The following is a 12,453-nucleotide window of genomic DNA, read 5'->3' on the forward strand; positions in this document are numbered from 1 at the left end:
AGCAGTGAGTGTGACATCACTGGAGCTTCCTCTGGTCCACAGTAAAAACAAAGCTGCATGTGGAGAACATCCCTGGAGAAGAGCTTTGCCTTCCTCATTCAGAAAGACCAGGCGTCCATGCAACGCTCATGGATGCACCTGCCCTTTGGACAAAGGTCAAATGTTGCAGCTGTGCAAATTTCAAGCCAGCCGACTACCAATGCGAGGCTGATGGGCCTGCAAGATAAACGCATGTAGTGTTGAACATCTCTGCTTATTTGGTTGCAGCTAACCAGAAAGTCTGCATTTCAAGGTTTCTCCTGCTATCCGTCTGCTCACAATATGCCACAAAAGCTCTGATACAGCTATGGAGAAATACAGCTTTAATCCAGCAAGCAAATAGGCAGTCTTATCTCACACGTGACGCAGTGAAGCGTGGCGGAGTGTGAACATGCAGTTCCTGACGAGTCAGAGTAAATACACCGCGATAGTCAATCCTACTGATGAAACTCTTTAATTCTAGACAAAGGCGGTTTGGTTGAACCACTGCACAGTGCCTCACCCTGAAGAACTCAGAAGAGCAAGCATCCCTGACATCTGACGCTAATACATTTAGTACCACAGTATGTGTATGTGTTACCGATAACAGGGTTTCTGCAGGATTTTTAAGCTCAAATTTAAGACTTTAAGATAAACAAATAAAATTAATACATATGAGCGGGGTAGGGCAATGCCTATAGTACCATATTAAACTGTAAAATGACTGATAATTTACAATTCAGATACAAGTTTTCACAAAAACTAAAAGTTTTATAAAATTATAAACTTTACATTTCAGCCTTGAAACCATTTTTAAGAAAATGGATAAGTACTAATTATATTAATTTTAGCAATTATCAATAAGTTATTATTGCAACAGGACAGGACAAAGATAATAAAATAATAATAATATACAAATAGGCAATGTACAAAATAGCAAAAACACAACATATAATATAGACCATTGTGTGTGTACAGGTCTGATGTGCAAATTTGAAATGAAAAAGTATGTGTGGTGAATTAATAAATGTATAATAGAGTTGTGTGTTCTACGTTTAGTGTCAAGTGTTCATGAGATGGATTGCCTCAATGTATGAAATACATTTATAAAGTTAAAAAAACAAATGCTGACGAGCCAATAATTATTTTTATTTGGTCACTAAACTTCTATATTATTTTGTCTAAATATATTAACCACTAGACTAAACACTACTACGACTAATTATTATTGTTTTATATTATTTTTGTAAATAAAGTTAAATTACAAAACTACATGCATTTTCAAAATATTATTATTATTAGTATTGTAATATTATCAGCGGATAACCGATACACTACTAATTAGAGGTGTAGGGGTGGTGATGGCACAGTGGATAAGACACATGTCTTTGGTGTGAGAGACCCGGGTTCGAATCCACTGTGAGACACCAATGTGTCCCTGAGCAAGACACTTAACCCCTAGTTGCTCCAGAGGCGTGCGACCTCTGACATATATAGCAATTGTAAGTCGCTTTGGATAAAAGCGTCAGATAAATGAATAAATGTAAATGTAAAATGTGTGCGATATGACGATTTTTTTTTATCGTGGACGATAAAAATGTCTCCACGATCTGCTTTTGAAGAAATATCGTAGTATCGTGATACAGCACACATTATATCAAATACAGTTCTGGTGCCTCCGTCTCTATATACTGTACAACACGACATACAGCAGTAGAGTTACTCTGACAGGACACTGCACTTATTCGCGATCGCAAAAGTACATTATTTGCACACAAGCCTTGCTGGTTAAATGTTTCATTCGCGCGCTGGTCTGACGTGCGCTTTTTCTGAGCACAAACACCTGAAGCACGCGCACTAAAAACCCTGTTTAACAGCGCCTGATTACTCAACTAACTTATCTTTTGCTCTAATACTGTCAAAACACACAAGGTTTACATACAGACTTAGTTGGTTATGTCTAAAATGAAAGTAAATAGTTAAGAGAGAAACAGATGCGTGCCTATATATTAGATGCGTGCAGCTCTTAAAGGGACAGGACACTAAACGTGCTGTCGACTGTCATTAAAGGGATAGTTCACCCTAAAATTTAATTTCTGTCATTATTTACTCACTCACATGTTGTCCCAAACCTCTATTAATTTCTTGTGCTGAACCCAAAACAAGATATTTTGAAGAATAGGGCTGGGTATCGAGTTCGATACTTTTCAGGCACCGACCGAATTGCCTCGATACCACCGAGTATCGAAAAGCGTCTTGTCGTTCGGTACCAAATTTCGATACCTAAGGGGTTAATCTCATCACCGTCAGTGAGCCAATAATCCTGCAGCACTAGGTGTGTTTGACTAGAAGCGGCGCTGATTGATCAGTGTTTGACCTCCGCAAGAGCGTTTCGAAAGCGCAAGGAGCAGTCCGCTCTTTAAAATCGCGCGGTTTGTTTATTATACACAGATTGAAGCGAGCGTGACGCTCGCGGTCATTTCAGCGTCTGCCGCCTCTCTAAATGAGGACATGAACAACATCTCCAGACCTGCTCTGAGAGTCACTTCATGAGCATCTTACCGTTTGATTCGAGTAAAACTAGCGTCATATCATATACACACACAGAACTGTAAAGGTATTACAGACAACCCGTCAAAATAAAAGTTTGGTTTAACTTGGAAGACTGCGGCAGAAATATATTAATATTGTTCAGCAGACAGTACATACTGCTACTACTAGGCTACTATTAAAATTACTACAACTTTTTTTTTTTTTTTTTAGTAATGATCACACAACAGTTATTCCATGTTTTAATTTTAATAGTAACCCCCCTTTGTTTGCCAAAATAAATAAACTTTGATTTTCAATAATTTAAAGAAATTAAATTAATGTTTTATGTCTTCATTTGAAAACCAGATACAGAACACAGAATTTCTGAGGAAAAATAAAACATTTCATTAGGCTATTTTAAGAATAAATTTAAATAAACTAAGTTGTTTTTATGCATTCAAATAATTAGACATACTACACCAGAATTTAATAACAATAAAACATGTGGTGAAAGAAAATAAAACACCCACTTATGAAAGTGGATGAAGATTTTAAATTTCTTGAAGTCTTTAACAACCTAGAAATGATGATGTGTTTTAAAATGAACACACACTAATGTAAACGTAGCCTAACAGATGTGTAAACTGAAAACTATTTTAACTTTATTAAAATTATTTATTTATTGTGTTGGATATATTTTGTTCCTTTGTGCAGTGGCTCAGGAGATGAGGCTTTGAGTCTGTATAAATATCAACATTAAAAAAAATAGTTTTTTGAGATAATGTAATCTTATTAAAACTGATTTCATAAAACTGGTATCGAAAAAAAGTATCGTTCAGGAACCGGTATCGAACTCAAGGTATCGGTATCGATATCGAAATTTTTGGAACGATACCCAGCCCTTTTGAAGAATGAGGGTAACCAAACAGTTGCTGGTCTACATTGACTTTGATCGTAGGAAAGAAAAATCCTATGGAAGTCACTGAGGACCAGCAACTGTTTGGTTTTCCACCTTCTTCAAAATAGCATTTATGTTCAGCAGAAGAAAGAAACTCATTCAGGTTTAAAACAACTTTTGAGTAAATTATGGTATAAAAATAAAACATTATGACAGAATTGACAGACAGATGACAGAATATTAATTTGTGGGGGAACTATTCATTTAACGTTAACAAAACAACAAAACGCAAAGAGAAAAATCACTCACTATTCTTCACTGAAAAACTTTAATACAGTTGCTTTAGGAATCTAGTGTTTTATTTTTATATTTGTTCACTCAGTTTCATTGAATGCTCTGCTAAATACACCTATTGTACCTGAAAATAAAGCACTGTTTGTTTTATTTGTATATTATGTGTATTTGTAATGTGTATCTTTGTTCTTATTTTTTAATAAGATAACATGACAAAGATTTTTATCGTCGCTCCACTTTGGCCTACATATCTGCCGTGTCTTTTTGTTTTTTTTTGTTACCTTGAAAGGCTTTGTCTTTCTAGTTTAGCCGTAATGCTCAGACAACTTGTAAAACCAAAATGACAAAGAATCGTGATATTTAAAAAAAAAAAATAAATCGTGATGATATTTTTTCCATATCGCCCACTCCTATGCCAAATAAAAATAAATAAAAAAATACATTATTGTACAAACTAAATGCATTATTGTGAAACATTATTATTATTATTATTATATTGGCTGATAACGATACTTGACCAATATATTATGTGTATATTATGCTAAATAAATAAAAATAAAAGTAAAAAATGCATTGTTTCACCGATACATTACCAATATATTATGTGTCAGTAATTTTTCTGTATTTATGGTGTTTTCTGTAATTGTTTGTTTTATTTAAATTACGCAAAATAGTATAAGAAATAAAATAGTTTAGAAAAATCATTTTCATATCATTTTCAGCCAAAACATAAATAACTGCTTCATTGGTAACTGCCAGAATTTCATAAAGGAGCAGTCTGTAAATTCTGCCCAACTTTGTTCCACTAAAGAAAGAAACGCCGTTTTGAAAGACATAAGGCGAGTAAATGACATGTCATTTTAATGGCTGAAAGTTTTGGAAACATACACCATAAATGTCACCTCTCCAAATCAGATAACATGGTGGTTTTGTTTTGTTTGAATGCTTGTAACAGTTGCAGTCGTGTTTCTGCATGTTTACATAAGATGTGCACACAGGAGAAGTTTAAATGGCTCGAGGCAGACAAACCACACTCTTTAACATGAGATGCAGATAACAGCAACATGAACATTTATTGGGCTGTTCACTGTCAGGTCTGGGGTGAGCTCGAGCGCATGAAAAAACAAAACTAGATGTACAAAAAAAGCATGTGGGTGCTGATCTCAAGAGAGGAGTAAATATCTAATGTGTTCACAGCAACAGACTACGATCTTAAGACACTTCCTGTCTTATATGTCCAAGAAAGAGGTACAAAGTGGAGATAAAAACACACAGCAGATCCATACTACTGGCCGTCTGTGACTCAATGCTGATTTTGCAACAATGAGCAGAGGACATTGTGGTTACAGCGAAGGATGACTGTGTAGCAGGAAGTCATCACAAGTCTCAGTGCTTTCACATTAGCTACACAACCAGGATACTTCACAAGAACAAGGGAGAGTCCCAGGTTCACGAACGGTCTGTGGCTCCATGATGGAACATGACAAGTCAATGTTTCAAGTGGTTTAAAGCCACCCAAAAAAAAAAAAAAGTTTAAAATAAAATGGCATACTCACCCCTTGGCTTCCTGTGAATCCTATTAGTGGTTTAGCAGTCAGGCACTGCAAAAAAAACAAGACAAATCAATCACTATCCAGAAATGAAAATCAAAACTAAACAGCATTAACATCCAAATTTACTTGTGTATATATACACATTATTTATATTTACTTGAAAATGAATAAGTAACATAACTTATGTCATTAAAATTCCGGTCAATTAATTCATAAGTAACGCAAAAAATAATTTATATAAGTAGTCATTAAAATATTACAGTTTCTCTCAAATCATTAATGTAAAACACTTTATATTTTCATATGTAATTAAAATGATGGTATGTCAATTAAATTGAAGTAACAAAAATATGTCATTTAAATAAATCATGTTTATATCATATCATTAATGTAAAATACTTCTACATAACGTAAAGTTACTAATAATATATATATATATAAATAAATAAATAAATAAATAAAAAGTAAAAATATTTTGTAAGCAATGTAATCAAAGTTACTACATACTAGTAAATGTAGGCTAAAAGCAAATTGTTAATAAAGTAATTAAAATTACTGTATATCAATTAATATGTAAAAAATATTAATATATTTTATGTTATTAAAATACTGTATATTAATTAAAACACTTAAATGTAATTAAAATGACGATCTCTACATTTTTTTAATTACTGTTTCTCTCAGATCATTCATTAATTTTCTTATGTAATGTAATAATATTTGTTATAAAAGGAATTAAAATGGCACTTTTTATAAAATTATATTTTCATTAATTTATTTTACACTTTAAATAAAATGTATATTAAAAAACTCATTCATATTACCGTGACTTTAGAATTACTAAAAAAAAAAAAAAATCATTCTAAACATCAAGCACTATTTTGAAGGAAAAATAATGAAATGAGGAATCACAACCGGATTTATGTTTTATGCATTTCAAGTTAACAAGCATTGGCATTTCCATTAGTAAAAGCAGTTTAAATTTACAAGACGCTCTCAGATACTTCAAGAAGGGATCGAGCACCAATAAACGCATGAAGGCTGGTCGATCAACACTAAGTATAAACCACCCCTGAAACCACGTCTGGTTTTTCATTTGTCAAACACAGGACGTACAAGTGCAATAAGAGGATGCTTTACAAGGAATTCCCCGCTTGAGCCATGTGTTCTGTTTCCCAATATAAAGAGCTTTAGATCAGGCAAGAGCAGCAGGCACTCAAAAGATTGGAGAATGTGCCATGAAAAAACAAAACAAAAAAAACACCACAATGAAGTCAACAAATCAGACCCGTAGCACTCGGCAAAGTCTAGTCTATGACATTTATATAGAGCGTTCTGGAGTAATTACGTATACGAGTGAACTAGGGGTGTGCGAAATATATAGTCTGCGATATCGTAATTGTTGTTTTAAAGATGTGCAATTTGACAATATAGTATTTTGCAAAAACCAAACAAAACGCCTACGGTAGTGGTCGGCAACAGGCTGCCCGTGGGCCAAAAGTGTCCCACCAGCAATAATATCTGGCCCACGCCCGTAGCCAAATTATTTAGATAGCGGCTGGTTCTGAAATAGATCTTTCATGACAGCAACAGTTACTCAAAATCAGAGTATGTGAGCAGAGCAGTGTGATTTTGAATGGAGCGAGGAGCGTCGTGGTTTTCACTCGCTCCAGGAGCGCTCCACCACCGCTCCATCATGAGTGCAATTCATGCCAACGACCCGTAATTTAACTGCATATTTAGCAAGAATTCACGTTAAACATATTTAGCTAGCTTGATAGAGAAGGACCACTCAAATCAGAAAGAATGTGAAGGCTATGACTGCAGTGGACATGAGCAGGAAGTTATAGTTCAAGGAATTCATGTGTTCCTTCTGAATATTTTCAGCTGACAGCTGACTTGGTTCTCTCAGAATCTCGCAATTCTGACTTTATATAGTTTTCATACTGAAATACTTTAGACGCGAGCTGTGTTTCTGATATCAGTGAGCGCGGAGTGGAGCGGGAGCGGAGTGATTATTAAATGCTTGGAGCGCGGAGGGGAAATTGTTGATGCTCCACTCCGCTCACATACTCTGATCGGACACGCCACACAAATGTGGCTTTTTGTTAATGACTGTCGCAGGATTTTACACAGAGTAACTGTTCACTATCCGTTACAAAATACACTAACAGTCAGTCTCAGGGAATTCTGGTTGCATTTTTAATCAAGCAAAATCTTAAATTATCCTTTGACTATGTTCTGGCCCGCCATCTAGTGGTGAATCAGTGCACTTGCGCACATAGAGACTGTTCTTTCACTGCATGACTCTGTCTATTAAGAATGATCGCAAAATTCAAGATATGGGGGCAGAAAATGTATATATTTACTAGGGGTGTAAGAAAATATCGATACACACGAGTATCGCGATATTTTGTTTGGCGATACTGTATCGATTCTCCAAAACGGAATATCGATATTAAAATTTTTTTTTTTTTTTTTAAATCATACAAGATTCATGGCAGTTGTTTCGTTTTGAGTTCATATCCCGACCGCTAGATATCAGTCTTCATCTCTGAATTTAAACAGTGACAGGAAATACTAGCATCAGGGCACTCCACTAATGTTAGCGTTAATATAGTTCGCTGCCAGTAATGGAGGATGAAAGAATTGTTCCAGTTTTCGTTACGATGTACAAAGCTGAAGAGTGGCGCCATTTGGGCTTTTGCGGTAATGTCCGCCCCGGGACCGCGGCGCGAGTGCAACCTCGGTTCTACACAGCCGTAACATTTACATTTCGTGCAGTTTCTTCAAAAATAAACATTACAAATGTGATATTGATTATATACAACAGTTCAATAAACAGTAAGTTAATATAAAGAGACTTACGTTTTAGACACCATATTTGCCTGTTTTTACTCCATTTCGCCGACAAACAATAATTCCAAACAGCTACAGCACTGTTTTGCGTCTCTGAGCAACAGGACAGTGCTTCGTTCCTGAATGAATCAACCATTAAATGATTCGGTTTAGTCACAATGATTCACTTAACAGTGATTCACACAATGATTCACTTAACACCCTCCAGAGGGTGGTGCGTTCAGCGGAACGTACCATTCACACCGAGCTCCCTAACCTGCAGGACATCTACAGCAAGCGGTGCCTGACCAGGGCCAGGAAGATAGTGAAGGACCTCAGCCATCCCAACAATGGACTCTTTTCTCTGCTGCGTTCAGGGAGACGCTTCCGCTCCATGAAGGCGAACACAGAGAGAATGAGGAGGAGCTTCTTCCCGCAGGCCATTCGGAGTCTAAACCACTCTCCACTCTAATCACATCACCCCACACTTCCACTTTGCACATTTTTCAAGTACAATCTGCACTAATTTGTAGAAGGTACGGAAGGATAAATGAGTGGGACTTACATACCATTTGTCTTTGTCTTTAGTATCCTTTTACTCACTTATACACTTTACTGCACTGCACAGCACAGCACACGGACACTTTATCACTGACATACACTTTACTTTTTATAGAATCTATATAGAATCATATTCTATTTTTTATTCTCATATCTATTTGTTATTTTATTTTATTGCTAGTTTATTCTGTATATATGGTTACTGTACTTTTTCTATTTGTATTTTTGTAAACTTGAGGTTTTTCTAATTTTGTTGGACAATTTGTTGGACAGTCGTACAATACATTTCACTACATGTCGTACTACGTATGTATATGTATGTGACAAATAAAATTTGAATTTGATTTGAGTGACTTGCTGCAACCTACTGGTGGTTTTAATATCACATTTAAAGTCTATTTTCATTTTTTAAATAATTTTAAATATCTAACTGGTTAAAGCACTCCATGTCCCTCTGAGCTGCATTAAATAGTGTGTAAATACATCTAAATGCCACTTCAGACTCAACTTCTGCGAAGATTAATTTTGATGATACTGGTTTAATTTGTTTGGTAACAGTCTAAATGTGTATTATCTTAATTGGCTGATTAAATGTAACAATTTGACTCAGGTACACTTTTAGAAAACAAAAATCTTAAAAGGTAAAAATCAATTTAAACAAATGAAAAAAATATGAATTAATCACCGATGTGAACTAAGTACACAGAATATGAAGAATATAAAAGCAGCTGTCCACAGTAGTCAGATATCAGCACAATAACACACTCTGCAAAATATCTTTTAATTATCGCTATCGAAAAAAAAAGATTTTTCAATATCGCACACCCCTAGAGTGAACTACGTCAACTATATGCCCTTGAGTAGCACAGACTACTTGAATATAAAAGGTTCAACTCTGGCCATCATCGTCTAAAGCAATCATGCCACCTACGGCCCACTTCAGACTAAATAATGCATCTTTTATAGACAAGTATTCAATGACATCAAAGCAATTTCAGTAAACAAGCTAGGTGCATCTCGGGCTGACGGCTCAATCAGAGCGAGGGCCACTTATTACATTAATGTCAGGGCTGAATCTCAAACAAGGTGCTTTGGCACTAATTAGCGAGTCAGATGAGCTGGAAACCGTCTGGCTGGAGGATTCAAACTGAACTTCAGAAAAGAAAAAAAAAAAAGCCTGAAGATCTGGTCTGGTTAGTCGCAGCAGTCACAGAGGACTCGATTCTTGGAAGAAAGGGTTTCGCAAACCACTGACTGTAAACAAAACGTGTCACGCTTCCTTCCTCAGATAATGACGTTGAGGGGGGGACTGTAAAGAAAAGCGGAAGATTGTACCAGCGGGGAGGACTGGAGGTGTTTTGGAGCGACAGTAAAGATTAAGATGTCAGCTAAGGCTGGGCGATATGGCCAAAAGAAATTATCACGATAATTTTACACACATCAGTCGATATCGATAATCATCAAAATAAATGTCAAATCTTTATTTCTTTCAAGTTTAAAGCCAGACTTTTGTTCCATTTGCTAATTTTCCTTAAAATAAATATCTAAATAGACAAATGTATTTCTTACAGGTTTGGATTGCCTGATAATATTAATAATAATAATCACTTTTTTGTCTCTTAGAAATGCACATTTGATAGTAGCTTGAGTTAGGATGCAGAGGTAAATTTGTTTATTTTTAAGATCAGTAACATCTGTAAAAATTGTTTAAGCATATTATCTCCCATAGTAGCATACATTTAAATCATGATAAACAATTAAAGCCACACATAAAGCACCTCAATACCTTGCAGGGCTCGCAAAATTTCTAAATCCCTGGTAGTTCTTCGGGCAGGTACTCTTCAGATTTTGGTAGCCCGAAAATTTATTTAACTAGCCCAAATAAAATAAAGAACATAAATGTCAATCAAAAACATTTTCGATACACAAATATCAACGAATATCAAGGAAAGAGTTTTATTTTACTATTTACAAGGTATCTGCAGAATTCTTAATCTATTTAAGGTAATTTGAAAAATTATTACGGACGTTGTAAGAAACGCTCCTAAAAACTCATTGCAACCTACTTTAATACATTTGTAATGTCTTACTACATTGTATGTTTCAGGATTTCAAATCAGCTAAAAAGATCATCTTAAATCAGATAATGAACATTTAATGTAAAAGCATTTGTACAATTAGTTCCACTTTTTTTTTATCTCAGGGAAAGCATTCACAAGTCAACATGACTTGTAACAGGAGTCACAAAGCAAGTAGCCTAATGCAAACTTGCTCAAATCTGGATTTTAAAAAAAAAAGCAGCAAAACTGGTCACAATCTCATCCCATTCAAGCTGAAATTGCAAGACTACAGTAGCATGTTATCATGGTTCATTTCAAATTGTACAGATGCAGTGATGCACTGTGTTCGGTCCATGGGGTTCTGGCTCACATCAGGAAATGAATAAATCATCCTTTTGATTCCATCTGCGACTGAGATAGGCACACATAATGGAGACAGACTGCAGGCCCAGGCAGTGTACATCAAAATCCAATGCTACGATAATTACGAGTATCTGTACATTCACAGAAGACAGGACATAGGAAATATTAACTTAATGTATATTCTATACACACAAAGCCCTGTTGTATAGGTTTATAATAATACGTCAATTTAGGTTCATATGAACTGTAACAGAGGATAATTAGGTCTGGTTGTGATGGCTGAAGGATTTATTACTTCAGGGCTCAACAATATGGATGATCTGATGGCCTGGAGCCAGTACGAGTGTATTTCCGGTCAGTTGATGGCACTGCCAAAAATTAAATATGGCGGCTACCCTGAAAAAGGTCCATTATAAACCGGTCAGTAATGGTTATTTCAGCAAGTGTTTAAGACCTGTAGAACAGCCACAGTTTTACACCGTAGCTGTAAAAATGAGCTAGTATTGCACTATACAAATTTACAATTTTAATTATAAATGATCAGAACATTACTAGAATTTGTGACAAAAACATTTTTTCTAACCTTCCCCTTTTAGATTTTTAATTACGTATATATTCATAATTAAAAATCTGAAATCTAAAAGGCTACAGTTCCTTTTTCCAATAGAAATTTAAAAAGATAAACATGACTATCTACATCGGATCTCAATAGAAGCGGTATAAATACAGGCATCAAACCAAGCCAGTCTCTCTCTACAGCCCTAAAAAGAGTGCAACCCACAGCCTGTTCGTTTGAATGGGCTGCTGACATGTCACTATTCACTGGGACACGAGCCCAGAACGTTCCACAGCGCTAACCTTGGGACAGAGGGTGGCTCCGGACCGACACTCAGTCGGAACCCCAGCGGATCACAAAACGCAGATCTAGGCAGAGCACTGGCACTAATTTTGGACAACGCTAGATATGCACAGATACAGAAATTGACCGTGAACCAAAAGCTTATATGTTATGGCCCTTAAGTGATATGATGATCAGTACAATGCAATACCAGGGAGCTGGTAGTAAGCAGGATATGTATGAATATTTTTTCTCAAATATATGCTATTTTAGACTTTTATCAATATAGCTATCTATTTTATTTTAGATTTAGGGTATGTTTGCATGACAAATTTTTCCTTTGCTTTTTGAAAAGTTTTGCATTCAGATGACAACTGCACCAAAAAATACTGTAATACAAGCAGCATGCCAGGCCAGTAGATGGCGATGTCACTTTGGAAAGAAACACTACACACCAGCTCACATACTTATAGACTGAACACGTAATACACAAATCGC

General features: G+C 35.6%; 1 protein-coding gene across 1 annotated transcript in view; it reads right to left on the minus strand.

Moving 5' to 3' along the window:
- The window catches only part of LOC306867289 (RNA polymerase II elongation factor ELL-like), a 46,601-nt gene that overhangs the window by 26,762 nt on the left and 7,386 nt on the right, over positions 1-12,453 (minus strand). Inside the window, exon 2 of the mRNA XM_079412887.1 lies at positions 5,299-5,343. Within this exon, the coding sequence (XP_079269013.1) occupies positions 5,299-5,343 (45 nt within the window). The remainder of the gene's footprint in view (positions 1-5,298; positions 5,344-12,453) is intronic.

This window comes from Barbus barbus (genome assembly GCF_936440315.1).
Source record: "Barbus barbus genome assembly, chromosome: 49".
Lineage (NCBI taxonomy): Eukaryota > Metazoa > Chordata > Actinopteri > Cypriniformes > Cyprinidae > Barbus > Barbus barbus.